We start from the raw sequence: 27,600 nt of genomic DNA, 5'->3' as shown, positions 1-27,600 counted from the left end.
AATTTTTGTATTTTTAGTAGAGACGGGGTTTCATCATGTTGGTCAGGCTGGTCTCGAACTCCTGACCTCATGATCCACCTGCTTCAGCTTCCCAAAGTGCTAGGATTATAGGGGTGCGCCACTGCGTCCGGCAACCAATTTAAAAGAATAGAAAGCCTACAGTGTCTTCACAGACCACAGTGGAATGATACTCGAAATCAATAACAAAAAGATAGTTGAAAAATCCCAAATTATTTGGAAACCAAACAACACAGTTCTAAATAACACAAGGGTCAAAGAAGAAATTTCAAAAGAACTTACAAAATGTTTTTAACTAAGTGAAAATAAAAATATAACATCAAAATTTGTGGGATGCAACAAAAGCAGTGTTTAAAGGGAAAGTTACAGCATTAAATGCATAAGTTAGAAAAGAAAGAAAAGAAAAATCAATAAGCAATATTCTATCTTAGTACACTATAGAAGAGATATTTAAGCCTAAAGCAAGCAGAAGAAAAGAAACAATAAAAAATCAGAGCAGAAATGAATGAAATAAAAAACAAGAAAACAATAGAAAGTCAATGAAAACAAAAATGGTTCTTTGGAAAGATCAATAGAATTGATAAACCTTTAGCCATGCTAAACAAGAAAAATAAAAAACACAAATTACTAATATTAAAAATGAAGGAGAGGTTATCACTTTTGGGAGTTCAGTCAGGCTGGTGGGAAAATTTTTAAGATGAATTTATAGGATATAAACACAAACTCTCTTGGAAGGCCTAGAGGTTTGCATAAAGTGTTTGGCTGAAGGCAGCCGAATCCACTTAATAGCTTAGGGCACAGATACATAGGAATGTAGAGGAGTTTATCTAAAGAGTTTGTTTACTCATGTGGTCCTAAAACTAACTTTTGATCACTCATGGCAGGATAGCTCCCCCCGGGGTGGGGGCAACCAGATTAATTACCCACAGGTGTGTTGACTCAAAGCCTTTGTCATTAAAACTGTGCTAAATAAATGCCCACAGGGCTAGCTAGTCAGGGCCGTGGCTGCTGACTCTTCACAGCACCTTCCTTAGTGTCTGTGAGCGGCTTGGACCCCTAGCTGCTCTTTCACTAAATATTGGTGTCTTGGTACGTTATTCATCCGTCGCACGAGCTGGGGTCTGCAGGACAGACTCCTGCAATCACTACTGAACTTTTGGACATTAAAGGGATAATAAGGGAATATATGGACAGCTCCATGCTCACAAATTTGATAACAGGTGAAATTGACAAATTTCTTGAATGACAAAAGCTACCAAAATTCATTCGAGGATTAGATAATCTGAATAGCACTATACCTATCAAGAATATTGAGTCAATAATTAATAACCCTCCAAAAAAGAAGGCACCAGAACCAGATGGTTTCACTAATGAATTCTACCAAATATTCAAGGAAGAAATAATATGAATTTTCCACAATATCTTCCATAAAATAGAAGCAGAGGGAACACTTCCTAACTCATTCTATCAGGCCAGCATTATCCTAATATGCAAGCCAGTAAAAGATACTCTAATAAAGGAAAACTACAGACCAATATCTGTTATGAACATAGAAGCAAAATCCTCAACAAAATATGAGCAACTCAAATACAACAATGTATAAACAGACACCATGACCAAGTGGGATTTATTTGAGGTACAAGGTTTGTTCAACATTCAAAAATCAATTAATGTAATTTACCACATCAACAGGCTAAGAAAAGCAATTATATAACCATATTAATTGATGGAGAAAATGCCCTTGACAAAATCTGACACCCATTCACGATTTAAAAAAACCTCTCCGCTAACTAGGAAGAGAGGAGAATGTCCTCAACTTGGTAACGATCATCCGCTTTCAAAAATAATAACAGCTAACTTCATACTTAAGGGTGAGAAACTAGATGCTTTCCCCTTAAGACTAGGAACAAAGCAAGATGTCCTCCTGTACCACTCCTATTCAGTGTCCTACTGGAAGTCCTAGCTAATGCAACAAGATAAGAAAAAGAAATGAAAGATATAAATATTGGAAACAAAAAAAAACTATATTTATTTACAGATGACACAATTGTCTATGTAGAAAATTCCAAACAAATGACCCAAAAAAATCCACTGGGAACTAATAAGTGAGTATAGCTCAGTTGCAAGATTCCAAGTTAGTATATAAACACCAATTAGTTTTCTATATACCAGCAATGAACAACTGGAATTCGAAATTTAAAAATATTCCTTTTATATTAACACACTAAGCCAAAAAATATTTAGTTATGTCAGTGTGAACTCATGTTTAGCTTAGTAGATACAAATGGCTTTATATAGAAATATTTACAGATATGTGAGATGGTTATACATAGAAATATTATAGATATGTGTATATAGCTGGCTTAGTACACACACGTATCTCCTTTCTCTACAAGCTGAGAGGAACAGAAGCAATCACACTCCGGTAGCAATGAGCAGACTTAGCAACCAGATCTTGATATCTAATACCTTTTTCAATAAAAGAAACCAGTGCTCCTTGGAGAAATGACTGATTCTAGGATTGGGGCAGGAGATACACATTATGAGCTGGTAGTGCCAGAAAGTAAGAAAGTGCTCAAGGAAAAAAAAAACCCACAAACAATTAGGGTATGTTAAATAGACACAGGAGCCAACTGAGAGCTCCCAGTGAAGAAAGCTGGGACAACCTAAGCAACAAAATAAAGCAGTATTGGATTAAGACTTAAAAATCAAGATCCATGAGTCCATATTGATATAAACAAGTGACTGAATAAATAAACAAATGGGGAGAATAGACAAAGCTCCCATGCAGAATGATTCCCAATAATTGACGCAGATCCTCTGCCCTCAAGAGGGTGGAGCACAATTCCCCCTTGCTTAAGTATGGGCTTATGCTTAGTGTCTTGCTTCCAGAGTATAGTATGAAAAGAGGGGAAGAAGTAACCTCACAGTAAAGAAACCTGACAAGCACTACTTCAGCCACATGACCAAGGTCAACACCACAATGAGAAGGCATGTTTATTGCCCGCATCCTTGATATATAATGTGACAAAAACGGCACTTTACCCTGTGGTCTTCCTCCCCCAAACCCTTAAGCCCATAAGGAGAAAAACCGCAGGCAAATGCCAATTGAGGGTCATTATGTCACAGAATACCTGACCAGTACTCTTTAAAAAACTGTGAAGGTCATAAAACACCAGAGAAGGCAGAGATACTGTCACAGCCAAGAGAAGGCTAAGGAGACGTTACTACTCAATGTAATGTCATATCTTGGGTGGGATCTTGGAACAGAAAAAGGACATCAGACAAAAAACTAAGGAAAAGTATGGACTTCAGCTAATAATAATATATTAACACTGGCTAATTTAATTGTAGCAAATGTACTGTACTAATGCAAGATGTTGGTAATAGGAAGAAATGGCTGCAAGGTATATGAGAACTCTGTACCATCTTCACAATTTTTTCCTGTAAATCTAAAACCATTCTGAAATTTACAGTTTATTTAAAAAATAGATATAAATACTTCTAATAGTTTTTTCATCCACTCCAATGGATCATCTTGCAGATCTACTGGGCTGTATATGCCCTCCTCAGAGCCTACTGGTCTAGAGAGTTTCTTGCCTGCTCTAAATGCAGTGAACCCTTTTTGGAGCTCTGAGCCTCTCCAAGCAGGAAGAAGGGCCTTGTGCTACACACTCCCAAGCACTTTCACCTACTCGAGTTGACACAAGGGGCTTCTCGGTTGCGCCATAAGGTAGCCTGACACAAACTGCTTCATCCCGTAAGGAGTCTGGCTGCTCAGCACGGACCTTTCTGTTTAAACAGAAGCGACAGCGCATGAATGAACAAGCCTTAGGTGAAAGATTAAGAAGGCAGGTCTCCATCCTTCCATTTCTTTACTGTTTACCACCTTCCACAGAACTCTCCCTGAAACTGTGACCCTTAGTACTTCTAACCACTCTACTCTCCCACCCCAAAACATCTGCTCTGAAAAAGAGACATGAGACCAGGTGAAATGGATCTTGCCTGTAGTCCCAGCACTTTGGGAGGCCTAGGCAGGAGGACTGCTTGAGCCGAGGGGTTTGAGACCAGCCTGGGCAACATAGTGAGGCCCCATCTCTACAAATAAATAAATAAATAAATAAGTAAATTTTTATTTAAACAAATAAAAATGTGGTGGCACATGCCTGGGGTCCCAGCTACTTGGAAGGCTGAGGTGTGAAGTGGGATCACTGTTTGGGCCTGGGGGGTTGAGGCTGCAGTGAGCTATAATCAAGCCACTGCACTCCAGCCTGGGTGACAGAGCAAGTCTCTCTCTCAAAAGAAAAAAAAAAAAAAAAAAAAAAGAGAGACATGATATTCGATTACAATGCATTAGCTCCCTAAAAATATTTACCCATAAAGTATTATAATAATCTCTAGCTCAGGAATAGAAAATAACATCTCCAGTTTCAGGAAGGAGCAGAAAGATATTTTGGATAAAGAGACCCTTGATAAGTCAATTGTCCAGAGGAGGGATCCATGGCCTCAGGCTCTGGACCACTTGGCTTCTTGTTCCCCAAGAGCTGGCTCCTGAAGTCCCATCCCCTCCATCCCTACCTTTGGCCTTTTCCATGTGATGGCCTAAATCTTGGTTTTGTGGCTCAGCTCATGGGAGGCCAGGGCCTGAACACCTGCTAGGAACACACAATCTTCAAAGAGGCACTTCTGGGCCAGACATCTTTGAGAACAACAAAATCCTGCCCCTCAAACTTGAGGGGCTGTGCGATGGTGCCCTCTCCATTTCTCCTGTCCCTCTCTTGGATCACACAGTCACAGAAGAATCCTGACAGCAGGTAGGGCATGGCGAATGCTCTGGGAGTAGAGCTGGGTCTTCCCTGCTGCCTCTTTCCCACTGCACCCTCAGTCCACGCCTAATCCTCTTGTGAATGGCCTGGAGCCTATATAGCTCTTCCAACCTCAGCAGCACCATGCATGGTCAGAGTCAGCAGCTTTGACTGGAGGCCCCTGAGCCCGTGGTCTAGGGGCAACTCTGTGAGAGGGAGCCAGGGAGCGGAGAGATAGTTCCAAGGACAGCCTCAGGACAGACTGCAGTGGTCTGAGGACCTTTAGGGCACCTTCATCACCCCTTGCTGGGATTCTTCCTCTAAAAAGAAAATATTACTATAGTTACAGAGAGGCTTACTTTGTCTCAGCAAAAGATGTTCATGCCTTTGACACTGGTGATCAAAGGGCTATAGCATGGGGCCTTCTGATATACTAATCCTATACAGGCTACTGAATGCATAGGAGGAATCTGCTCCATGCCATTGTTTGGGGGTAATGACGCCTTCACACTCCTGATGTCCCTGGCCCACCCCTCAAAGACCTTGACCAGTCATTTAGGGACTCTCATCTGTGAAAATGATGCAGAGGGTAGGTAACTTGACTGCAGATGGAAGTCCCTGTTAGAGTAGGTCCCAGTGGCAGTAAGCAGATATCCATTGTTGCAAATTCAGGACCTTTAGGGCAGAGAATGTGGTGGATGGGGAAAGCAGATGAATGTGTGTCATGTGGGAATTATATTCATAAGAAAGCCCAGCCTTTTCAACTTTCACTGTGCTTAAATAGGCAGCTCTAATGTAAGAGCAGGGAGCTGACATGGGAGGAAACTCAGGCCTGGCAGCTTGCCCGCTAGGAGGACACCCAGTCTCCCTGTCTGCTCATGAATGCCTGATGGCCTTTGTCTACTCTGTGCTTCTCAAAGTGTGATCTTTGAACTTCATGCATCAATCATCTGGTCTGCCAGTTGAAAATACAGATTCCCAGGGCCCATCCCAGACCTGAGGATTTGGTAGGGGTCTGGGACTCTGCATTTTGAATAGGCTCACCAGGAGAGTCTTATGTCCACTAAAGTTGAAAACCAATGACTTTACTTATTTATTTATTTATTTATTTTTGAGATAGGGTCTTGCTCTGTCACCCAGGCTGGAGTGCGGTGGCATGATCTCGGCTCACTGCAACCTCCACCTTCTGGGTTCAAGCAATTCTCCCGCCTCAGCCTCCCAAATATCTGGGATTACAGGCACCCAGACACCACCATGCCTGGCTAATTTTTGTATTTTTAATAGAGATAGGGTTTCACCATATTGGCTAGGCTGGTCTTGAACTCCTGACCTCAGGTGATCTGCCCGTTTCAGCCTCCCAAAGTGCTGGGATTGCAGGTGTGAGCCACCGTGGCTGGTCAAAACCATGACTTTGGCATTACAGGGTAAATAATAGCTTAAAATAATTTTTTTTGTTGTTGAGATGGAGTGTCCCTCTGTCACCCAAGCTGGAGTGCAGTGGCACGATCTCGGCTCACTGCAACCTCCACCTCCTGGGTTCAACTGATTCTCCTGCCTCAGCCTCCCAAGTAGCTGGGATTACAGGCACCCACCATCATGCCTGGCTAATTTTTGTATTTTTAGTAGAGACGAGGTTTCACCATGTTGGCCAGGCTAGTCTTGAAGTCCTGACTTCAGGTAATCCGCCTGCTTCGGCCTCCCAAAGTGTTGGGATTACACGTGTGAGCCACCACCTGGGTGAAAGAATGAGACCCTGACTCAAAAAAAACAACAAAAAAAGTGACTTTTGTTTAACCATTTTTGTTAAAAGATGCCTAGGAATAAATCTGACAAAAGATGTTCAAGGCAGGCTGGGCGCAGTGGTTCACACCTGTGATCCCAGCACTTTGGGAGGCCAAGGGTGGGGGGTCACCTGAGGTCAAGAGTTTGAGACTAGCCTGACCAACATGGTGAAATTCTGTCTTTACTAAAAATACAAAATTAGCCAGGCATTATGGTGCATGCCTATAATCCCAGCTACTTGGGAGGCTGAGGCAGGAGAATTGCTTGAACCTGGGAGGTGATGTTTGCAGTGAGCCGAGAGTGCACCATTGTACTCCAGCCTGGGCAACAAGAACGAAACTCCATCTCAAAGAAAAAAAAAATGTTAAAGATGTCACTGAGAAAATTATAAAACTTTTATTAAAAGACACCTATTTAAATGGAGAAACATCCCTGCTTCATGGATAGGAAGACTCAATATTGTCAAGATGTGTATTCTTCCCATATTGATTCAATGTAACTGCAATAAAAATCCCAACAGCCTTTTTTTTTGAATTTTTAAGATTTTAAAAAAATTTTTTTAAGATGGAGTCTTGCTCTGTCACCCAGGCTAGAGTGCAGTAGTAGGATTTTGGCTCATTGCAACCTCTGTCTCCTGGGTTCAAGCGATTCTCCTGCCTCAGCCTCCCGAGTAGTTGGGATTACAGGCTCCCGCCACTATGTCCAGCTAATTTTTGTATTTTTAGTAGAGATGTGGTTTCGGCATATTGGCCGGGCTGGTCTCGAACTCCTGACCTCAGGTGATCTGCCCACCTCGGCCTCCCAAAGTGCTGGGATTACAGGCATGAGCCACCATGCCCGGCCTAAAAAAGTATTCTTAAGAGAGTGAAGAGGCAAGTCACAAGGTGGGAGAAGATATCTGTAACACATCTAACCAAGAAAGGATTAGTATCCAGGATATATAAAGAATGCCTACAATTCAAATTGAAAAAGACAACTCAGTAGAAAAATCAGCAAAAGGCATTAGCAGGTGTTTCATGTACAGTGAAATACAGATGATCGAGAAATAGACAAGTGTACAAAAAAGATGCTTTGCCTTATTTATAATTAGGAAAATGCATCTTTTCTTGTATTTCTTGGCCATTTCTGTCCCAGCCCCTCTCATTGTCAGCATTAAACTGCTGAGTCACTTTAATTTGTTCACCATGATGTCTACAGCTCTGTCCCCATAATGACCCCCAGGAGGAGCTGCTGTCTTGTAGAATATAACAGAAGTTGCTCCTAAAAGTTACTTATATAATTGTCACTTTCACTGAAACATATGCACCTTCCCCATCCCCCCTACCCCCGTGATGACACTATCATGATTCTCTGCTGAGTAGACAGAAGGCTGGCTCTCAAATGGGTACCTCGTTTTGCCTTTCAGTTACTATCATCATTATTTATTGACTCATTGTATTATGTTATGTATAGAATCTCATTTAATCCTTACAACAACTCTATGAAAGTAGGAATTTTCATTTTCTTCTCACAGATGCAGAAACTGAGACCTCGGAATGGTCAATAATTTGCCTGAGGTCACATCGTTAATCGGTGGAGCTGGGATTTGAATGAAGTTTGCCTGACCTCAGAGCCTGTGCTCTGATGTTATGAAGTCATAACATCATTGTGTTATGCTCCTACCCTTTGCTGCCTATGCTAATAGTAATTGCTACCTTACCTTGCACACCTACTAGGACGCTGAATGCCACTCAAAACAGCCCTATGATGGGAATATCCTTATCCTCATTACAGAAGAGAAAAGCGAAACTTAAAAAATGTGACTTACTTATGTGACTTGCTAGTGGCCGAGTCAGTGTTCAGACCAGGTCTGTTTGGTTCTAACTCTAGCTGTTTTATCCACTCTGCACAATGCCCCCAGTTCTTCCTCTCTGTGGCTAGGACAGTGACCTCACTTCTCTGTAAACTGTCTGACAGAAGGTAACACTCTTAAAGCAGATCACAAGCAGACCACTCGCTGAGCCAGCTTCATTGGAAAGATATATAATTTTCCTGGGAGAAGAAACAACTGGGTCCTAGGCACTAGGAGCAGAGAGCTTCCTGCCACAGCCTAGGTTTTTCTGTGATTCAGCCCCCTCCCTCTCTTCTCATGCTGGCATGGAGTAACTTTTTTTTTTGTGCCAACCTAGGATTTCTTCTTTTCAGAACTGAGTAACACAGGTCAAATGACTCCTGGCTGAGAAGATACACAGGAGTCAGTATTAATTTTAGAGGCAGTGGGGCACATGGACGAGGTCATTAGAGCAAGAGACCGTCTGGTATGGACAGAAAGCTTCCAACTTGAAAGTGCTGATGTGAGACCAGGCACGGTGGCTCACGCCGTAATCTCAGCACCTTGGGAGGCTGAGGCAGGTGGATCACCTGAGGTCAGGAGTTCGAGACCAGCCTGGCCAACATGGTGAAACCCCATCTCTACTAAAAATACAAAAATTAGCCAAGCGTGGTGCCGGGCACCTGTAATCTCAGCTACTTGGGAGGCTGAGGCAGGAAAATCAATTGAACCCAGGAGATGGAGGTTGCAGTAAGCCAAGATCGCGCTATTGCACTCCAGCCTGGGCAATGAGAGTAAAGACTCTGTCTCAAAAAAAAAAAAAAAAAAGAAGAAGAAGAAGAAAGAAAGTGCTGATGCAATGGCCAAGTGCTGGGTCCTAGGAAGTTGGTGGCCATCTGTCCTCTCAATCTTATGCCCTTTCTTTCCCTCCCTTTCAGACCAAAGGAACTGGGTTTCTTGAAGAAATGATTCATTCCAGTTGTGGGGCAACAAATGTACAAGATGGGCGTGGCACATTCTGTTGTGGCCAGAAAACAAGAAAGGGATAAAAGATTAATGGAGCAACATGAAATGATACAGGCAACATACAGGGGCTCCTACTGTCCAAAGATGGAACAATTTGAACATGAAAAAGAAGAATGACTGCAATGGATTAAAACATGCTGCAATACTTCATACTGATCACATTCTTTTTTTTTTTCTTCTTTTTGAGATGGTCTTACTGTGTCACTCAGGCTGGAATGCAGTGGCGCAATTTTGGCTCACTGCAGCCTCAACCTCCGTAGCTCAAGTGATCCTCCCACCTCAGCCTCCCAAGTAGTTAGTGACAGAGCAGGAGCATCACCATCTTGGACAAGCACCACCATTTTAAAGTGCCCCTTGATCAAAAACTGCCTAAATCCAACCCAAAGGGCATCAGCCTAATGGCTAATGTCAGTATGACCATAAACCACAAATGACATCTCCAACCAGAAACATTCCAACCGTAAGATAAACTCTCTCCCTGACCAGAGACAAGCCAGCCCCAAGATAACCTCCCCTCCGACCAGAGACATTCCAAACCCACAATGAACTTCTCCTCCACACAGAAGCATTTCAAGCCTGTGATAGGCTCTCTCACCCTGAACCCTTAAATACACTTAGTCTGTAAGAGAGAGTACTCCTGACAGAAATCGGCCAGAAGCCCCTCTCAGGTTTATTCTCCAAAATAAACCTGTCTTTATTGAGCCATTTTTCATGTTTCTTTCCTCTTTCTTTTTAACTCTTACAGCTAGGACTATAGGCACGAACCACCATACCTGGCTAATCTTTGTATTTTTAGTAGAGATAGGGTTTCACCATGTTGCCCAAGCTGGTCTTGAACTCCTGGGCTCAAGTGATCCACCCGCCTTGGCCTCCCAAAATGCTGGGACTGCAGGTGTGAGCCACCACGCCCAGCCCACATTCTTAATAGAGCATTGTTTCAAGCTGTAATATTTAAGAATACAGAGAAAATGAAGTACAGTCAATACTCATTATTCTTGGTAGTTATGTTTTATAATATTGCTGAGAACACTGTATTAGTAAATACTGAACCATTGCTCCTAGGGGAACTACAGAGTTAGAGTCCTATGAGTCTCTGGTCACATTTTCATCAACCAATCAATACAGAGCCTTATTTTATGATGTTTCTGCTTAAAGACACCTTATTTAATATTGATTCATTAAATTATTGTTTATTGATTGATGATTCAATAACATTGAACTCACAGCCAACTGACTATAACTTGTGTGTGAACAAAGCTTATCTGACACACGTATTTCCTCCATGAGGCACACCACAGCCTCCTAGAACGCTAGACAGCATTTCAGCACTATGCTTGGAGGTCACCAATAAAAAGCACAGAAATGAGAAAAACATGGCACTAAAGACGTCATGAAAAGGACATTCTTTACAGTATCAAAGCTGAAACAAGAAGACTGAGTGTTGCCTTGTTTGACCTGAGCTGGGAACAGGCATGTGGGGTGACTCAGATTTTTCACAGCTCTGTGTATGCCCACAAATGACTGCAAAAACACCTCAAGTACTAATTTTGGGGAGACAAACCTTAGCGAGTAGGTGAATTTGCAAATATGGCATCTGCAAATAACAAGGATTGGCTGTGTAAGGTTTATAGCACTGACGTCCTCCATGTTGGAAAAGCCATGCCCATGGCATAAAGTTGGAACAATTTTGTGACTGATCTGAATTAACTAAAAGAGGGATGACATGATTCAAAAACAGGATATGCCTGTAGTCCCAGCTACTCAGAGTCTGAGACAGGAGGATCACTTAAACCCAGGAGTTCAAGTCCAGTGTGGACAACATAGTGAGACCCCTATCTCTGTTTAAAAAAAAAAAGAGAAAAAAATAGGGAGGGTTACCATACAGGGAAAATCAGCTGACTCTATTTCACTGTCTTTTGGGTCACAGCCAGAGAAAATATATTACATTTTCACCTGGAAACATTCTAGTTAGAAATAAGGATGAGTGTTCAGACTGTGAAAGTTACAAGCTGTAGGTTACTCAAGGAGATGGAGCCATCCTTTTCTCTTTAAAACCTTTATATCAGGAAAGAAAGCCATCCATCTGGAAAGGCTGAAAGTAGTTCCCATTTTTGGTCCTATATCTCTGGGGTATTTTAAAAATAGCAGCTTTTATACTATATTCCTGGTGTTCTGGAGTATATAATACACTTCTGAAAGTTCTGATGGTGATTGTTTAAACTTGAAGATTGAATGAAAATAGAAAAGTATGTGTCAGCTCCTCTTCAGCAGAATGCCACCCAGTGTTAGCTGAGGCACCAGGCTTCCTTGTGAATTAGTCTTGAACACCACTCCATAGCCTCTGAGAGGGCAGAGCCTCCTCACTCCCACCACAGTTCAGCCGGTTCCTAGCAGCTCCTTTCTGTGTGCTTCTCTCTCCCCACACTCCTGTGCTTTCCACACTCTGAGTGTTGGCTCACCCCTGCTTGTGTAAACCAAAATAGGAACCTCCACCCTCTACCAAGTCACTTGCCTCAGAAGTTTCACAAGCACTTGGAAAGAATTCTGTGAGGGAGGCCAGGTGCAGAGCCTCATGCCTATAATCCCAGCACTTTGGGAGGCTGAGGCGGTGGATCGCTCGGGTCAGGAGTTTGAGACCAGCCTGGTCAATATGGTGAAACCCCATCTCTACTAAAAATACAAAAATTAGCCAGGCGTGGTGGCGCATGCCTGTAGTCCCAGCAACTAGAGAGGTCAAGGTGGGAGGATTGGTTGAACCTGGGAGGTGGAGGTTGCAGTGAGCTGAGCTGGAGACACTGCACTCCAGCCTGGGCAACAGAGCGAGACCCTGTCTCAGAAAAAAAAGAAAAAAAAGAAAAAAAAAAAAGAATTCTGTGAGGGTCGGGTCGTGGAGAGGAAGAACACCAGGTTAGGGGTCGTCACAAGCCCTGTTGCTTCCTCCACTCCATTTTCCTTTCAGTTCTAGCTCTCCTCCCTCTTGTAAGTAAACGGGTAGGTGTTTTTCTTTCTTTTCTTCCTCGAAAACAATCATACTTAATTCTCCTTCCCCCACCCCAGAGATTATTGTAATTCTGTAATTATAATAATCTTTCTAATTTTTTCTTACAGGTTTTCCTCGAGAAGAGAGAAGATGTTTCTGCCATGTTAAGGGTTCAGAAAGGGAGCACATTTGGCGAAATAAATTTAAAGACTTGACAATAATTCCACAGTAGTAAGAAGATCTACCCTGAAGAATGTCATACTTTTTTTTCTCCTGGTGTAACAGCCCTGGCACAAGGAAGAAGTTGGTTCTGCCTGGATGATGAGGACCTTGGGAAGGGGCAAGAGACCAGGTCATACAGAAAGCAGCAAAAACCAGCTGGTGTGGCTGGGTCCATGTCGATAGACAGCACGGAAGAAAGAAAGAGCCTGGGAAAAGGAATAGGTTGGGGATGGCAGGGTTGTGAGTTAGATGGGAAGGGACTCTGTCTTATTTTTCCATTATGAATGCTTTTCTCCCTCACGTTTTACATTTCACAATTTCCCTCACATTTCTGAATTTCTCTCACATCTCTGAAACTGTGATGCAACTTACATTAGAAAGCTTCCTTCTACTGCACTCAGCTGGGTGATGGTCATGACCTTCCATGGACACCCTCTGATTAAGATCAAGAAAGTACTAGTATTGAGAATCTTCTAGACTTGGGAAAATAAGGTTCATGATTAATTATAGCTTGGGAAACTTACCTAAACTCTATTCTTAAAATAAGCCTAATTCAAGAGATTTCTGTGTACCAGAATACAAGGAATAAAGTCATCTATTCAGAGGACTAAGGGGCTGCTGCTATCTGTCTGGGAAAGAGGTGTCCACAGGTCCAGGTGTTGGTGGAGGGCACTAGCTGGCCCCAGGAGTGAAGAAGAGCGGGGCTAAGGGTGAGGTTGGACTACTGGGCAAAGCACAGATGGATATGGGTATGATAGTAATACCTGGCAGGAAGAAAGGCAAACACCAGAGAAATGTGGCTGAAGTGGAGACCCAGCTCTGAGCTGGGAACGGGTGGGGCCCTGTAATGACAGAGAGGTGGGGACAGGAGTTGAGGGAAAGAGGTGAGGGGAAAAGGTGAGGGGAAAAGACCCATAGCTGGAGCTCCAGCCACCACCAGCAAGTGAGAAGGCACCGGATCTGGAGTTAAGTGGGAAGGTGGCAAGCTCTCCCAACTCCCAACAGCAAATAGAGGAGAGAGCTAAGCAGAAGGTTGCGATGAGAAACTGCAAGGCCCAGCTATCAGCCCAAGGAGCTTGGAGGACAGTGGAGGAAGGCAGAACGGATTTCCTAGGGAAAGAGCTGGAGGTTAAGCTGGAGGTGGCTGTATATCACTGATGCAGTTTTGACTCCGATTCAGGGCTGTGAACTGGAGGCCCAAGCAGAAATAACCTCTCCTAGCAGAGCCAAGAAACACTGAGACCATGCTGATGGAGGGAAGTTTAACCTGAAGTCTGGGTTAATCCAGCTGCTAAATAGGGTGGGCCCTTCCTTCTCCAAGCTCTAGGTTAGGGTGGGTCTGGAATAACATGGAATTTACAGAAAGGTGACTCCACCTAGCACCAGAGACAGGAGGAGCCCAGGAACCTCATTGTTGTCAGGGTCCACTGCTGGAAGCCCTGGCCAGCTGAGCTGATGGTGCAGGGCAGGGCACCGTGGAGCAATTCTGGGATCCCAAGTTACCAAGGGTGAGGAGAGGACAAGATACCTTTTCATCACAAGGTCCTGCAACTGGCCCTTCACTTCTCATCCCTCCAAAAGAAGCAGGGATCTAGGTTGCCCCTTCTTTGGGAATTGCAGGAGATCAGAGAGAAGTAGCTTAAGAACTCTCCACCTGGCATGACTGAGGCACATGCAGATGGGAAAAACGAAGCCCTTGCTCACCAACTTGGTCTCAGTGAGCCTTTAAAGCCAATCACTGAGCAAGGTGCCAAGTTTCCCAGCCAAGTGTGATCCCTCTTTTGTAGTCTCCTTCCTGGCTCTATGATACACTCAGATTTTCACAACCAAACGTACATTTTATATTTGATGTAGATAACTAGAATTGCCCTAAAGGACAAGCAGTCCCCTGCCCATGAGGGCAGCATTCACACACACATCCTCATGCTGAGATGGATGGATGCATTTAGACCAGGCATGAAGTACTCAAATACATTGCTGTGGTTAATATCTTGACTGGTCATAGGCACAAATTAAGCTGGAAAAATGTTTATGATGTTGCCACTTTTAAGAGACTGCATAGCTGCTTGTAGGCAGTAATAAGAGTAGTCTATGTTTACTGAGCACTCAACCATGTGCTGGTCTTAAGCCTTTAGCCTGCATTAACTCATTTAATCCTCAATTAATTAAGAGATGGGTTCTTCAATTATGGTTGTTCTCCATTTTTCACATGGAGAACCCGTGGCAAAATGAGGGCAAGTATGTGACCAAGATTACCTAAGTGTTAGGTAGCAGGCCCAGACTCGAACTTAGGTTATCTGACCTCAAAGCCTGGGCTCTTAGCCACTGTGCCATTCCATCTCCAACTTATAGAGGCTGCTGCTTTCAGGGGCAACCCCTGGGGTGTCACTCAATGCCTGTTGTGTCTTGAGGAGGCCCAATAAATGACACCTTACTTCCATGCATGAGTTTTGAGCCAATAAAGGAATACTACAAAAGTGCAGGGCAGGTGGGAGTCCAAAATCCCACATTTATTGTTTAATAAAAATGGATATTGACATCTAAATCTCAGAATTAGATAGATTTGGGGCTCTAGAACCAGATTGTGTGGGTTTAAATCCCAGCTCCAACCTTCACTAACTGGGAGATCTGGCACGAGTTATTTAATCCCTCTGAGACTCAGTTCCCTCCTTTGTAAAGTGGGACAATAATGATACTTCCTCACAGGATTGTTGTGAAGATTAAATGAATTAACATATGGAAAGCATTTAGTTACTGGCATGTGGTGAGTTCTCACTCAAGATTAGCGATTATCTTTACTGTTAACCACATATTACCAGGTGGCCCAGGGACTCCTGCATGACTCCCCATGGGGACTTGCCTCCAGAAAACTTACTGCAAGGAGGGCAGAGAGCAGAAGCCATGCTTCTTGCAGGCAGCTTGCTTCCCAGAGAAAGACGGAAGCCAAGAACTGGGCTTTACAGGTCAAGTTCTCTTTACAAACCCACCATGGGAAGGAGACAGGCCAGGAGTGTGGTGCAATTGAATCTTCCACCCCATGGAATGAAACACGACCTGCCCTCCCATCCCCAACCTATCCCTAGTATATTGGGCACCAGCATCCCAGAAGCCCTGTTCTAGAAGCCATTCTATTCTGCCCTGGGATCTGTCATCAAGAAAACTTGCCTTAACAGTTGAGAAGTGTTGAATAATTTGTTTGCTTTCTGATCCTAGAAATAGATCATATAAGGAAAGTCTAGAGGAATCAGATTGTTTGCCCTGGAAACTCAATGCATGATGCTCCCAAGTAGAGGAAGAAAGTCTGTGAGGTAGCACTGGTGAGTGAGAGAAGAGATTACAGGTGTGCTGGGAACAGTTGGCCAGAGCCTGTTTTCTTTTAAGAGGGAAAGGCTGAAAGTGCAGCATGCTATTTTAACTAGAATTATAGTTGGCCAGGAATAATTCTCCCTTTATCATTATTATCATTATCACTGTAATTATAATAAATAATACTTGATGGTTGAAAAAAAATTCAGATTGGTTTCCAAAGGTTCTGTGCCTTAGACAGTAAAAGCAGGAAGGCCTTTACTCGCCTGCGTGGTGCTTCTCCTGATAGGACACAGTCTTTTCTGACTGCATAGGGCTGGCAAAGGTCACTACATCTGAAGAAGTTTATGGAGAACTGATGTCTCCAAGAAGTGCTTTACAGTCAGAAAGTTCTGGAGTCATTTCAGTTTTTCAGTTTCAAGTCAACTTGTGTGGCTGTAGATAAGTCATTTGCCCTTTCTGGGCCTTAATCACTTCACCTGTAAAGCAAGGACACTGGAGCACCTCTCCAAGAATCATTCCAACTCTGACCATCTCTAATTTTATATTTCTCATTTATGCTAGTGAACCCAATGGGCAGTGTTCCTGTGATCTTAACCTCAGGGGAACATGTGGGCATTTTATCCAAGAGTGGCCTTTGTTATCTGGTCCTTTAGTGACTCAAACAGTGGAAAATCCAGGATCTTTGTTGTTGGTGATGGTGGTGGTGGGGGCACAATTTAGAACAGACAAGTCTTCTGCACCCCTCATTTCAAACATGGACACTGCCCAATCTAGTACCTAGAGCATAACAGGCCCTTAAAGAATTTTTATTAATTTGTAAGTCTCGCTTGAAGACTCAAGTCCACCAATGATTTCACTGAAAACAGTATTTGTAGGTTTTAATTTTCCCCATTCTGAGAAAGAGCTTTTATTTTTTTTAACTTTTTTTTATAGAGATAGGGTCTCACTATGTTGCCCAGGCTGGTCTCCAACTCCTGAGCTCAATTGATGCTCCCACCTCTGCCTCCCAAAGTGCTAGGATTACAGGGATGAACCACCATGTCTGGCCCAAGAAAGGGCTTTTAGGAACTCCCTGCCTGGGAACACAGGCCCTATCCTGTCTCACTGGTCAAGGCCCTTGGGCGTGGGTTTTCATTCACCAGCATCAGCTGAGTACCCACTATGGGACTGGCCTGAGCTTGGTGAGGGGGCCTCAAAGATGAACAGGAAGGATCTCTGCTCTCAGTGAGAGGAAATCAGTCATGAGAAAGATTGAAGGAAGTGACACCTGAGCAGAGGTTCAGATAGGAACAAAAAAGGCATGTCAGGCAGACAGACAGCATGAGCAAAGGCCTCCTGTGTGAGAAGACTTGGAACTACAGAGCACCTAAATGTCCAAGCACTGCTGGTGTGTCAGGATCTGGGGAAAGAGGATGGAGATGGGCCTGGACAGGTAGGCAGGGACCAGCTGAGAAGGGCCTATGGCTTGGCTAAGGAGTTTGGACTTGTCCTGAAGGCAGTGGGGGCCGAGAGAGGGATGTCACTGAAGATATTTCAGCAGGGGGTTGTGACATGTCCAACTACTCTGATAGCAGAGCAGTGTTATCTTCTAAACTGAAGGCCTTCAGGACAGTATGGGCCTTACCATAGAACCAAGAAGAGCCCCTATGGAATATACAGGGTTGTCTAGTACTCCACCTCAGGTTTGTTGTTGTTATTGTTGTTGTTTGAGACTGAGTCTCACTCCTGTCACCCAGCCTGGAGTGCAGTGGCGTGATCTCGGCTCACTGCTGCCTCGACTCCCCGAGTTCAGGTGATCTTCCCACCTCAGCCTCCGAGTAGCTAGGACCACAGGCATGTGCCACCATGCCTGGATAATTTTTTGAATTTTCAGTACAAAAGAGATAGGTTTTCGCCCTGTTGCCCAGGCTGGTCTCGAACTCTTGGGCTCAAGCAATCCTCCAGCCTGGGCCTCCCAAAATGCTGGGATTATAGGCGTGAGCCACCATGCCTGGCCCACCTTAAGTTAAAGAAAACCATGGCTAATGAATAGTATTGGGTCTCAGCTTGTCATCATTTCCTCAGGGAGGGTTTGTCTCCCTGGACCAGGTTAGCTCGCCTTGCCACATGATCCCGTGGCACCCAGAACATCGTCTCCTGACAATGTCACTCTTGTTCAATGCCCATCTTCCCTTCAGGACCCTAGGTTCCAAGACAGCTGGAATTTTGGTCTTTCTTACTCACTGCTGTCCCCGCAGTTGCTTGCCCAGTGCTGGCACTAGTAGATGCTCAATAAATATTTCTTGAATTAAGACCAAGAGTCACACTGGAGGGATGATCAGAGAGGTGAGCCAGGGGAATGTGATTTCCCTGCTGGTGATCACTATAAATGAAACCCAGAGGCTGGGAGAGTTTCCTAAAACAGAAAGTTTTAATCCGGGCTCTGTCATGTGCCCACTAGATATATTTCACTCTAGTGTGCCTTGACTCCTCACTTATGAGGTGAGGTAGGTGGACAAAAGCGATTGCTAGGTCTCTCTCTAACCCCAACATTTTATGCATGAAAAAATATTCCTTGCCTACGACTCTTCTCTTTCTAGAGTTTCTGTGTTTCAGAAAGATATGGCCACTGGTAAATTAAAGAAGAATAACATCATGATTTTAGCCAGAGAAACTGAAATAATCTTACAAAGATGAAAGATATTTAAAACGAACAGGTAGATCTGGGCTGTCTGGAATTTGTTCTGAGAAAGGAATATTTATTTTTACAGGATGAATTAAACTGAGTTCCACCCACTTTTATAAAAAGCAAGATTTTTTTTTTTTTTTTCAGAGAGAAAGAACCAGAGCATAAGAATCAGCCCCATCTCCTGCGCTCTCCCTCTGGATTTTGCTGAGATTTGGTGAAATATCTGAGACCTGTTCCTCTCCTCCCTGCTTCACACTTAAAGACAGAGCCCAGCAGAGCTGCTGCCAGGATCCTTCCCCCAGTGCCCATGTGCACAGCTGAGCTGCCGGAGGTGCTGAGTGGGAGGACTCCTCCGTGGGGGGAAAACCCAGCCAGCAAGCAGGAAGCTACTCACCGGAGGTCTCTTCCAGACGAACTGGATGGGGAACTTCTGGCTATAAAAGAGAGAGGTCTCATCCGGTGGGAACTCAGGGTCCACATAAAGAACTTTCTTTTCTAGACATTTCTTGTGAAGTTGCTCGAATGTCTTCTCTTTCACTCCGATAATAGGAAAATTGCGGCTGATGATGGCTGAATAGATGCCACTTGGGTTTCCACCCCCAGCCTCGGTGGCCTTGCTCTGGGCCGGGTGAGGAACTGGCCCTGGGGACCGGGGCTCAGCCGCTGTCCTTGGAGCCACAGATGCGCTAATGACGGTCGGCATGGCAAGTGGCTTTGGAAGAAAAAGCTTTTCAAAGAAAATAAGATACAGCTATCTTCAAGGAAAGGAAGCAACTGCAAAGGGGAAGTTGGAGTAATTCTGTCATCTGAGAGAAAAGTGTCCACATCCAGTTCGAAGTTGAAAGCCCATCAGAAGGTCGTACAGGTTATGTCCATCTTAAAAACCGAGCTGTGATTCTGAAGCCATAAGTTCTCCTGAGAAATGAGTGCTAAAGGATTTCTGAAGCAATGTTGACCTGGGGTCTCCTACCAGCAGCATGCATGCCAGAGGGAGAGAGAAAGAGAGTGAGGGTTGTGTTTCAGTGGCCTGAAGATGCTTGAGCCAGGAAAACTAAAAATAGATGTGAAGAAACACTGTGAGTATGAGAGCAAGAGAGACTGCATGGTAGAGAGAGGAGAACCTGGCTAGGGACATTTCTGTTGCCATGAAGTGCTGGTGTTGCCAGAAAATGAAAAGGGAGTATCTGAGTAAGGTGAACACTGGAAAGAAGCTGAGAACTGCTGACATGTTATTGAGTAGGCAGTTATACAGACCACCCAACTACTGGCCATCAAATGAATGGAAAACAATATTGCAAAAAAGCTAGTTAGGGTGAACGGGAGGTACTGAATTCTACAAAAATATTCTGTGAATTTTAGAGAACATGATTTTTAGTCCTAAAATTTTAGGATATCAGAACATTATTCAATGTTAGATTTGGTATCTTTAGAATGTTCTTGGGTCAGTGCTCATTGGAAATGTCTGCATGGAAAATGCTACTCAGCAGAGTCCTCATTTGAGAAAATCCCTGTCTCTACCTGCATACTTGACCTTGCCACCTCTTGTCTCTCCCCATCCGCAAAATAAACACTGGGACTGAATCTGCTAAAAAGTGGTCCTGCCGGGCCATGTGGCTCACGTCTCTAATCTCTGCACTTTGGGAGGCCGAGGAGGGTGGATCACATGAGATCAGGAGTTCGAGACCAGCATGGCCAACAATAGTGAAACCCCGTCTCTACTAAAAATACAAAAATAAGCTGGGTGTGGCGGCGGGTGCCTGTAATCCCAGCTACTTGGGAGGCTGAGACAGAAGAATCGCTTGAACCCAGGAGGCAGAGGTTGTAGTGAACCCAGATCACGCCACTGCACTCCAGCCCAGGTGACAGAACGAGACTCCGTCTTAAAAAAAAAAAAAAGTGCACCTGAGCAGAGAAAATCCTCACTTAACATCATCGATAGGTTCTTGTAAGCTGTGACTTTAAGCAAAATGATGTACTGTATAGTGAAACCAGGCTAACTGATATAAACAAGAGTTAAGTCCCTACAGCACACGGTATGTTTTGGTTAAAGTCACAGTTTACAAGCACCTATCAATGATGTTAAGTGAGGACTTACTGTTATATGTTGACTCATTCAGCCATGCCACATTAGGCATCTGAGACAGAAGTTGGAATTAGATACTGAACCAGACTGTCTGTCAACCCCTGGGATGTCACACCTGGTTTCAGGGCTCTTAGATAAGAGCATAAGTGGCTCTGGGGAAGGGAAGTGCCTGCCTGGCCTCCACCTTGTCTTCTACCCACAATAGCTGCTCCCTGGGCTGTAAGGAGATGAGCACATTTCAAGTATGGCAGAGTGGAGGCATGTCCTAGGCTGCAGTCATGCCTGTTCCCATGCGACCAGTCTCAATAATCCAAGATTAGAGGCTATGGAAGAAGGTGGGAAGTGACAGGTAAAATAGGGAGTACTATCAGCCTCCTGATCCCTGGGATTGCGGCTTTGAAGAACTCTATGTCTGGGCTTGCAGGAACCATCAGCCTAGCCATCTGTCCCTCCAAGAAAATGCCCAGGGCTTTTTACTAGTCTTGGAATGGCAGAATAGAGGACAGTGGTCTCTGGTGACTGACCACCTCGGTTCAAAGTCTAGGTTGGCCCCTTACTGGCTGTGCCTGTGTAATTTTAGGTGAGTTATTTCTTCCTTTCTGTCTCAGATTTCTCACCTATAAAATAGGTACAATTACAGTCATTCTGTTATTAGGTTTTTGTAACAATTAAATAATTTATGTAATACATTTAACACAGTGCCAGGATTTTCTTAAGCACTCAATAAATGGTGTTGTTAGAGAAGACCTGAATTTAATATTACTTTGGAGTTAGATCAGGTCGAATGCTACATTTACTCGCTGACGCAAATCAGCATTCACTCAATGGGCATTAACTGAATATCTGCTATGTGGACAGCACAGGAATAGGTATAATCTGCCCAGGCTCATGTGGTACGCAGCATCTCCAATCAGAAGCTGGCCTATCTGCCTGCAACAAAAAGACTGACTTCCACCCTCAAAGTCACCAGTGGCATAGACAGCAAAGGTGGGGTTTCTTTCCCCCACTGTCATAAGTTTGGGTCCCAGCCTAGCATTCTATCCCACCCTGAAATTCAGAGCACTGACCCACACTGTATTGTTTTTGCTTATTTAACTTCCCGTTTGCCCATAAGACCGTGGAGCTGGGAAGTGGGTTCCCATTTCCCTCTCAGGTTTAGAAGGCCCTTAATAAATACGTGTTATATATCTGGTGAATGAAATTTTCCTATGCAAAGAGAAATTTCTTACACTTCTGGCTTTGCCAGTGCAATCAAAGTTTCTCTGCTGATCTGCTCCAGGCGAAGGAGCTGTCTTGGGCCACATACCCACTGAGCTTTCTTTCCTCAGCTGTCTCAGCCAGCACCATCTGTGAGTAACTAACAGAAGTGTGTGACAGCAGTGAGCCTCTTGTCAGAGCAGGGTGAGCATATCAAACACAGAAAGGGCAAGGTGCCATTCATTTTGCTCTGTCAGTTGTTGTGGATAAAACATTCTCTCAGATGAACAGGTCCAAACTCAAGGTTTATTCAATGGCACAGCTGTGGAAACCAATGCTATCAGGGAGAAGTCCAACTCGAGCCCATGAACAAAGGGCAGATAATGAACACATAAACAGCTGCACATTTCAATTCCCAGAAGCCCCTTCAAGGATAAAGAACTAGTTTTTATAACATATTTCACCCACGGTCATGTAATATCTGTGGCTGGAATGGTTTCTGCTGCACAGCATTGCCAACTAATGGCTCTGTCTTTTCCACCAAGAAGCATTTCTTTGATTACTAACACTAATGGAAGCAATGTCTTTGCTTATCATTATAATACCTCTCATTCATTAAGTGCCTACTGGGAGCTAGCCACTTCACAGAGACCTTTAAACAACTTTTTATTTTAAAATAATTTTAGACTTACAAAAGAGTTGCAAAGACTTACAAAAGAGTTGCAAAGATAGTGTCCTCCAGTCTCTGATCATTCCACAGTCTTTGTCTCTCATGACCGTGACACTTCTGAAGAGTACTTATCAGGTTTTTGTAGAATGACCCTAAATTTGGGTTTCTCTGATATTTTTCACATGATTAGACTGAGGTTATGGATTTAGGGGAAGACTGTCACAGATGTGACATGGCTACCTCCTCAAACCATATTTGGGGGCGCATGATATTGATAGGTTTTATTACAGGTGATGTCAACTTTGATCACTTGCCTAAAGTGATGTTTACTGGGTTTCTCCCTGGCAATGTTACTATTTTTCCCTTTCTGTACACATAAGATATTTTAAATTTGTAGAAAAACTCTGCAAGTTTCACTAAGTCCATTTTACAACTGAGGAAACTTGAGATATCTGCTGTATTTTGAAAGTTAAGTATCAGAAAACTCACAAAATTTTAGAGATTATCTCTCTTTTTTTTTTTTTAGATGGAGTCTCTCTCTGTCACCAGGCTGGAGTGCACTGGTGCAATCTTAGCTCACTGCAACTTCCGCCTCCCAGGTTCAAGTGATTCTCCTGCCTCAGTCTCCTGAACAGCTGAGATTACAGGCATGTGCCACCATGCCCTGCTAATTTTTGTATTTTTAGTAGAGATGGGGCTTCACCACGTTGGCCAGGTTGGTCTCGAACTCCTGAGCTCAAGTGAAACCCCTGCCTCGGCCTCCCAAAGTGCTGGGATTACAGGCGTGAGCCACTGCACCCAGGCTAGAGATTATCTCTTTTCTTTAACAAAGCCCAGAGAGGTCAAATGCCATGGCCAAGATCACTCAGCCAGTTCACTGTAGAAGCAAACTAGACTCCAGGTCTCTTGATTTCCTTGGAAGTAAATGCTTGACTAAGATTTAATTGATGTGAATTAGGTATAAGATCTCTGTATCCTTGCATGTAAATAGTCAGGCTCCCCTTTCCCTGGCTCTGATTGGACAGCAATCTAATACCGTCGGCCTGGGTGGAAACAACTGTCAAGAAGCAGCTGTTGCACTTTGGGAGGCAGAGGCAGGTGGATTACATGAGGTCAGGAGTTCGAGGTCAGCCTGGCCAACATGGTGAAAACCTATCTCTACTAAAAATACAAAAATTAGCTGGGCCTGGTGGCGCATGCCTGTAATCCCGGTTACTCAGGATGCTGAGGCAGAAGAATCACTTGAACCCGGAAAGCAGAGGTTGCAGTTAGCCGAGATCGTGCCATTGCACTCCATCCTGGGTGACAGAGCGAGATTCTGTCTCAATTAAAAAAAAAAAAAAAAAAAAAAAAAAAGCAGTAGCAGCTGTCTAATTCTGGCAAGTCTTGGTGTGGCACTATAGCCTTTAGCAAGGCTTGTCATGAGACAAGCAGATCTGATATAAGATGCCAATGTCTCTGCTATTTCTCCTAGAATGCTAGCTATATGGCCTCCATTGTCAGTGGCTAATATGATAGCCTGTTTCCAGTGGAGCTGCTGATGGCTTTCTACCCCATGGCCTGAGAAGTTATTTTAGTCTAGAGTAGCCCTTCGAGGGTTTGGTAGGTGGAAATCCTAGGAATCTCATTACTAAGGCTTTCAGGCAGAGTGGTTAATTAGCTAAAAACTATTCAACTCCCAGTGTTTATGGTGCTTTGACTGTGTTTCTGCTGCTTATCATTTTGATGCCTTGATAGTGAAAAGGATGTGACAAAGTGAAGGAATTCTGCACACAGACCAAACTCCAGAACTGTATTTTTCTTAAAACCAAGAAAATTCTTCTACATGATCCTAATACAATGCTCAAAAGTAAAAAAATTATCATGTAATCAAAAGATCCCATTCCAATGTTGCCAACTGTTCCAACAGAGGAGGTAAGGCCAGGCACAGTGGCTCATGCCTATAGCCCCAGCCCTTTGGGAGGTCAAGGCAGGAGGATCATTTGAGTCCGGGAGTTCAAGACTAGCCTGGGCAACATAGTGAGACCCCCACATATTTTTATTAAAATTAAAATATTTTTTATATTGTTGCCAGATTGCTACTCTGAAAGATTATACTTACATTTTTCTGTTGGGTAGTTTGTGTTTTTAAACTGATTTGCCAACTCATTCCTTGACATTTACATCTTGAAGGAAAGACACACTATGCATTCATTTTAGAGCTTTTTTAGGAACCCTGTTGAAATGAATAAAATTTCTTATATAAAATCCAGTTTCCTATGAAACCATATTAAGAATTAGCCACAAAAAAGTAATAATACCTGTAGGCCAACTCAGCCCCATGTTGCTCTCTGGTACACAAATTCAGAAATGGGAGGTAGGTAAAGTGTGAGAAGCAATAAGAGCAGAAAACCATTAAAAACAACCAGGCTGTCTCCACTTGTCTCTAGCCAAATGTTTCAATATAGATTTGGGTCAAAACAGAGCAGTTCCTCATTAACTTACTCTACTAGTTACTGCTCCATTCCTCCAACAATATTTTAAATGGAAGACTAGACGTGCAATAAATGTTGACCTGAAGATAGTTCTTATTCAACTGTAAATGCTATTAAAAACTATCATTTATATTAGGGAGGAGCACCCAGTCTTCTGGCTAAGTTTTATTTTAGGTTGGCAAGGGAAATTTGAAGATAGGCACCATGGCTTCAGCTAATATAAGCTTGCTCCTTTCTTCTCAACTGCAAAACTTACAGAAATAGGAGCAAAGAATCTGTGCAGGTCTCTGTGAGCTTACATATGGTGCAGAGCTCAAATCTCAACTCATACTATGAAATGTGTCCACAAGGAAATGCACAATGTTGATTGCCTTTGGGAAGAATCTTGTACCAGAAAAGTAAATCAGATGGAAATACATTCAATTGTAATTTTTTAATCAATTAAATCCACCAGCTAACTAATCACAGCTAACAGTTACTGAAAGTCAGGTATAATAGTGCTCTGTCAGATAGAAGAGAAATAGAACATGCTCTTGAGGGACATACAATCTAGTAGGAGAACGCAGACATACTGAAAACATTAAGGTATGATCCCTGAGAATGCTAAGTAGAGCACAGTTATAAGTGGGACAGCATTACGGGGAAGGGCAAAATCACTGCTAATGGGTATGGGGGTAGGGGTGTTCACGCAGTTAGGCTTCATGGGAAAGTGGGATTTAAGTTGGGCCTGGAAGGATGGTAAGGGCAGGAGGATATTGGCGCCCAGGGATCAGAAGGCACAGAGGTGGCCGTTAGCAAGTTGCTAAGTGGAGGAAGCCTGATAAGAAGAGGTGTGTGCTGAGGAGTGCTGAGGAGTTGAGGCTGCTAAAACAGATGCTGTGGCAGGCAGCAGGTAGCCACTGAGGTCTGTGGAGCCTTGGGCACCATGACACGACTGGTATGTTGTAATGTTCTGCCCCATGCCAAGCCATATTAGAGCCTGGGACAAAAGGAAAACTCAGTAATACTAATCCTGTCTTTATTTTAAATTTTAATATTTTGTTCATCATGGTTTTTTTTGCACTAATTCTGATTTTTAAAAATATTGGATTGAAATATTACTTACTTTGATTACTGTATTTTTTGGCATCCCTTACATTTTGTGCCCAAGGCCAGGGTCTCCCTTGCCTCATCCTAGTCCCAGTCATGAGTTCTACTTCTGAAGTCCAGTGGTGGGTACATGGGTATTTATTTCATTGTTATTAATTATAGCTTACTCATGTTATAAATATTATTTGGTTAGTAAACAGCACTTAATTTAAAAAACAATGTAAAAGACATGGATTTTAAGATTAATTAGAAACTATTGAGCCTGAGAAGCATGAAAGAGAAAAGAATCCTTCGTGCTGCCAAGTTGATCTCTAGGGGAGAATAACTCCCACGGCTGCAGCGTATGCAGTGCACACAGAAGAGGGCTGCTCCGCCCAGTCCACGTGGGTGGAAGATAACTGGGGGGAGTACCAGAGGCTGCTGTCCACTTGGACACTGGCCTTGAGCAACTCAGCTCCTGCAGCCAGAGCGCCAGTGCTGCATGGCCTGAGGCAAGCCCTGGCAAATGGGCTGCCCAGGTAGGCTTGGCCCACGTTAAAACAGACCCATGCAGCCCTGCTGAAGGAATGGAAGCAATAGAAGACTCCTGAACGCTATAAATGTCTCAGGGCTATGTATCAGGGAGAAAAGGAGATGTTTGATACAAGGAATATTGTTAGTACATCTTAACATGTAAAATCTGAAATTTTAAAACATGAAATCTATTGTTCATTAGTACAATGGTGACGAATGAAAGATTATTTTGATTCAGGGAAGGCAAACAGATTGCAGCAAAAATCTCAAAAAAGGTGAGGGGAAAGGTTGAAAGGGGCAGGCAGGTCCCTGCTCACATCACCAGGGGCAGTTCTTTGTCATATGATGCGGACCTCCCAGTCAGTGGCAATGTTGAGTGAGAGCTTCTCCAGGCTCAGGGTGGATGTTTTGGCACAATACGTAAAAGCCACAGGCTGATCTTTACCATCTAAATAGCAAGACAATAAAAGAGGGAAATTTTGATGAATCTCTAGAAGGGAAAAGTCTTTTCTCCAAATCTGAAATGTTTTCTCATTGTATCATAAAACCTTATACCCCACTCCAAATTAATAGCACTTTTACCCATGAACTTCCATGAAGTTTTAGAAACGTGGAAAACTTCATTGTTTTGACCACAAGATTGGTTGAAAAGAAACTGTAAGGAACAAATAAATTTGTCCAAGAACTTTAGGAAGCAAGGAAGGATATAAGTCCCACCCTGCCCTTTCATAAACTCCAAACACATGGGTAGGATTCTCCAGGTCTTCAGGCAGCTATAGTTTAAACAAATATTCAGAGAAGCTATGATATTATTTCAAGCCCCAAATAAGTTTCCTTAGAAAAACATTAAAAGTGAGCAGAAAGATCAATTCATGAAGAGAAGCAAGATGGCCTCATTTATTCTACAGACTAGTATATTTCACCTCTACCTGAAAGCACACACTCAGGCTCAGC

The 27,600-nt window shown here is 43.4% G+C and overlaps 1 protein-coding gene across 30 annotated transcripts in view; it reads right to left on the bottom strand.

The window, feature by feature from the left end:
- Positions 1-27,600, bottom strand: part of LOC453361 (calpain-3) — a 144,474-nt gene that overhangs the window by 33,071 nt on the left and 83,803 nt on the right. For 16 of the 30 annotated variants that reach the window (XR_010151630.1, XR_010151631.1, XR_010151632.1 and 13 more), the window contains one exon: positions 27,000-27,094. Coding sequence is in view for 22 of the 30 variants with exons in the window: in XM_063794793.1 (XP_063650863.1) it covers positions 27,000-27,094 (95 nt within the window). In the remaining 8 variants the exon portion in view is untranslated. Of the gene's footprint in view, positions 1-4,596; positions 5,144-19,014; positions 19,672-24,671; positions 24,786-25,458; positions 27,095-27,600 lie in introns of those variants that run through there. The other 14 variants (XR_010151633.1, XM_063794798.1, XM_063794801.1 and 11 more) reach the window with 5 other exon arrangements.

This window comes from Pan troglodytes, chromosome 16, assembly GCF_028858775.2.
Source record: "Pan troglodytes isolate AG18354 chromosome 16, NHGRI_mPanTro3-v2.0_pri, whole genome shotgun sequence".
Taxonomy (NCBI): Eukaryota; Metazoa; Chordata; class Mammalia; order Primates; family Hominidae; genus Pan; species Pan troglodytes.
This window is presented reverse-complemented; position numbering and strand designations above follow the sequence as displayed.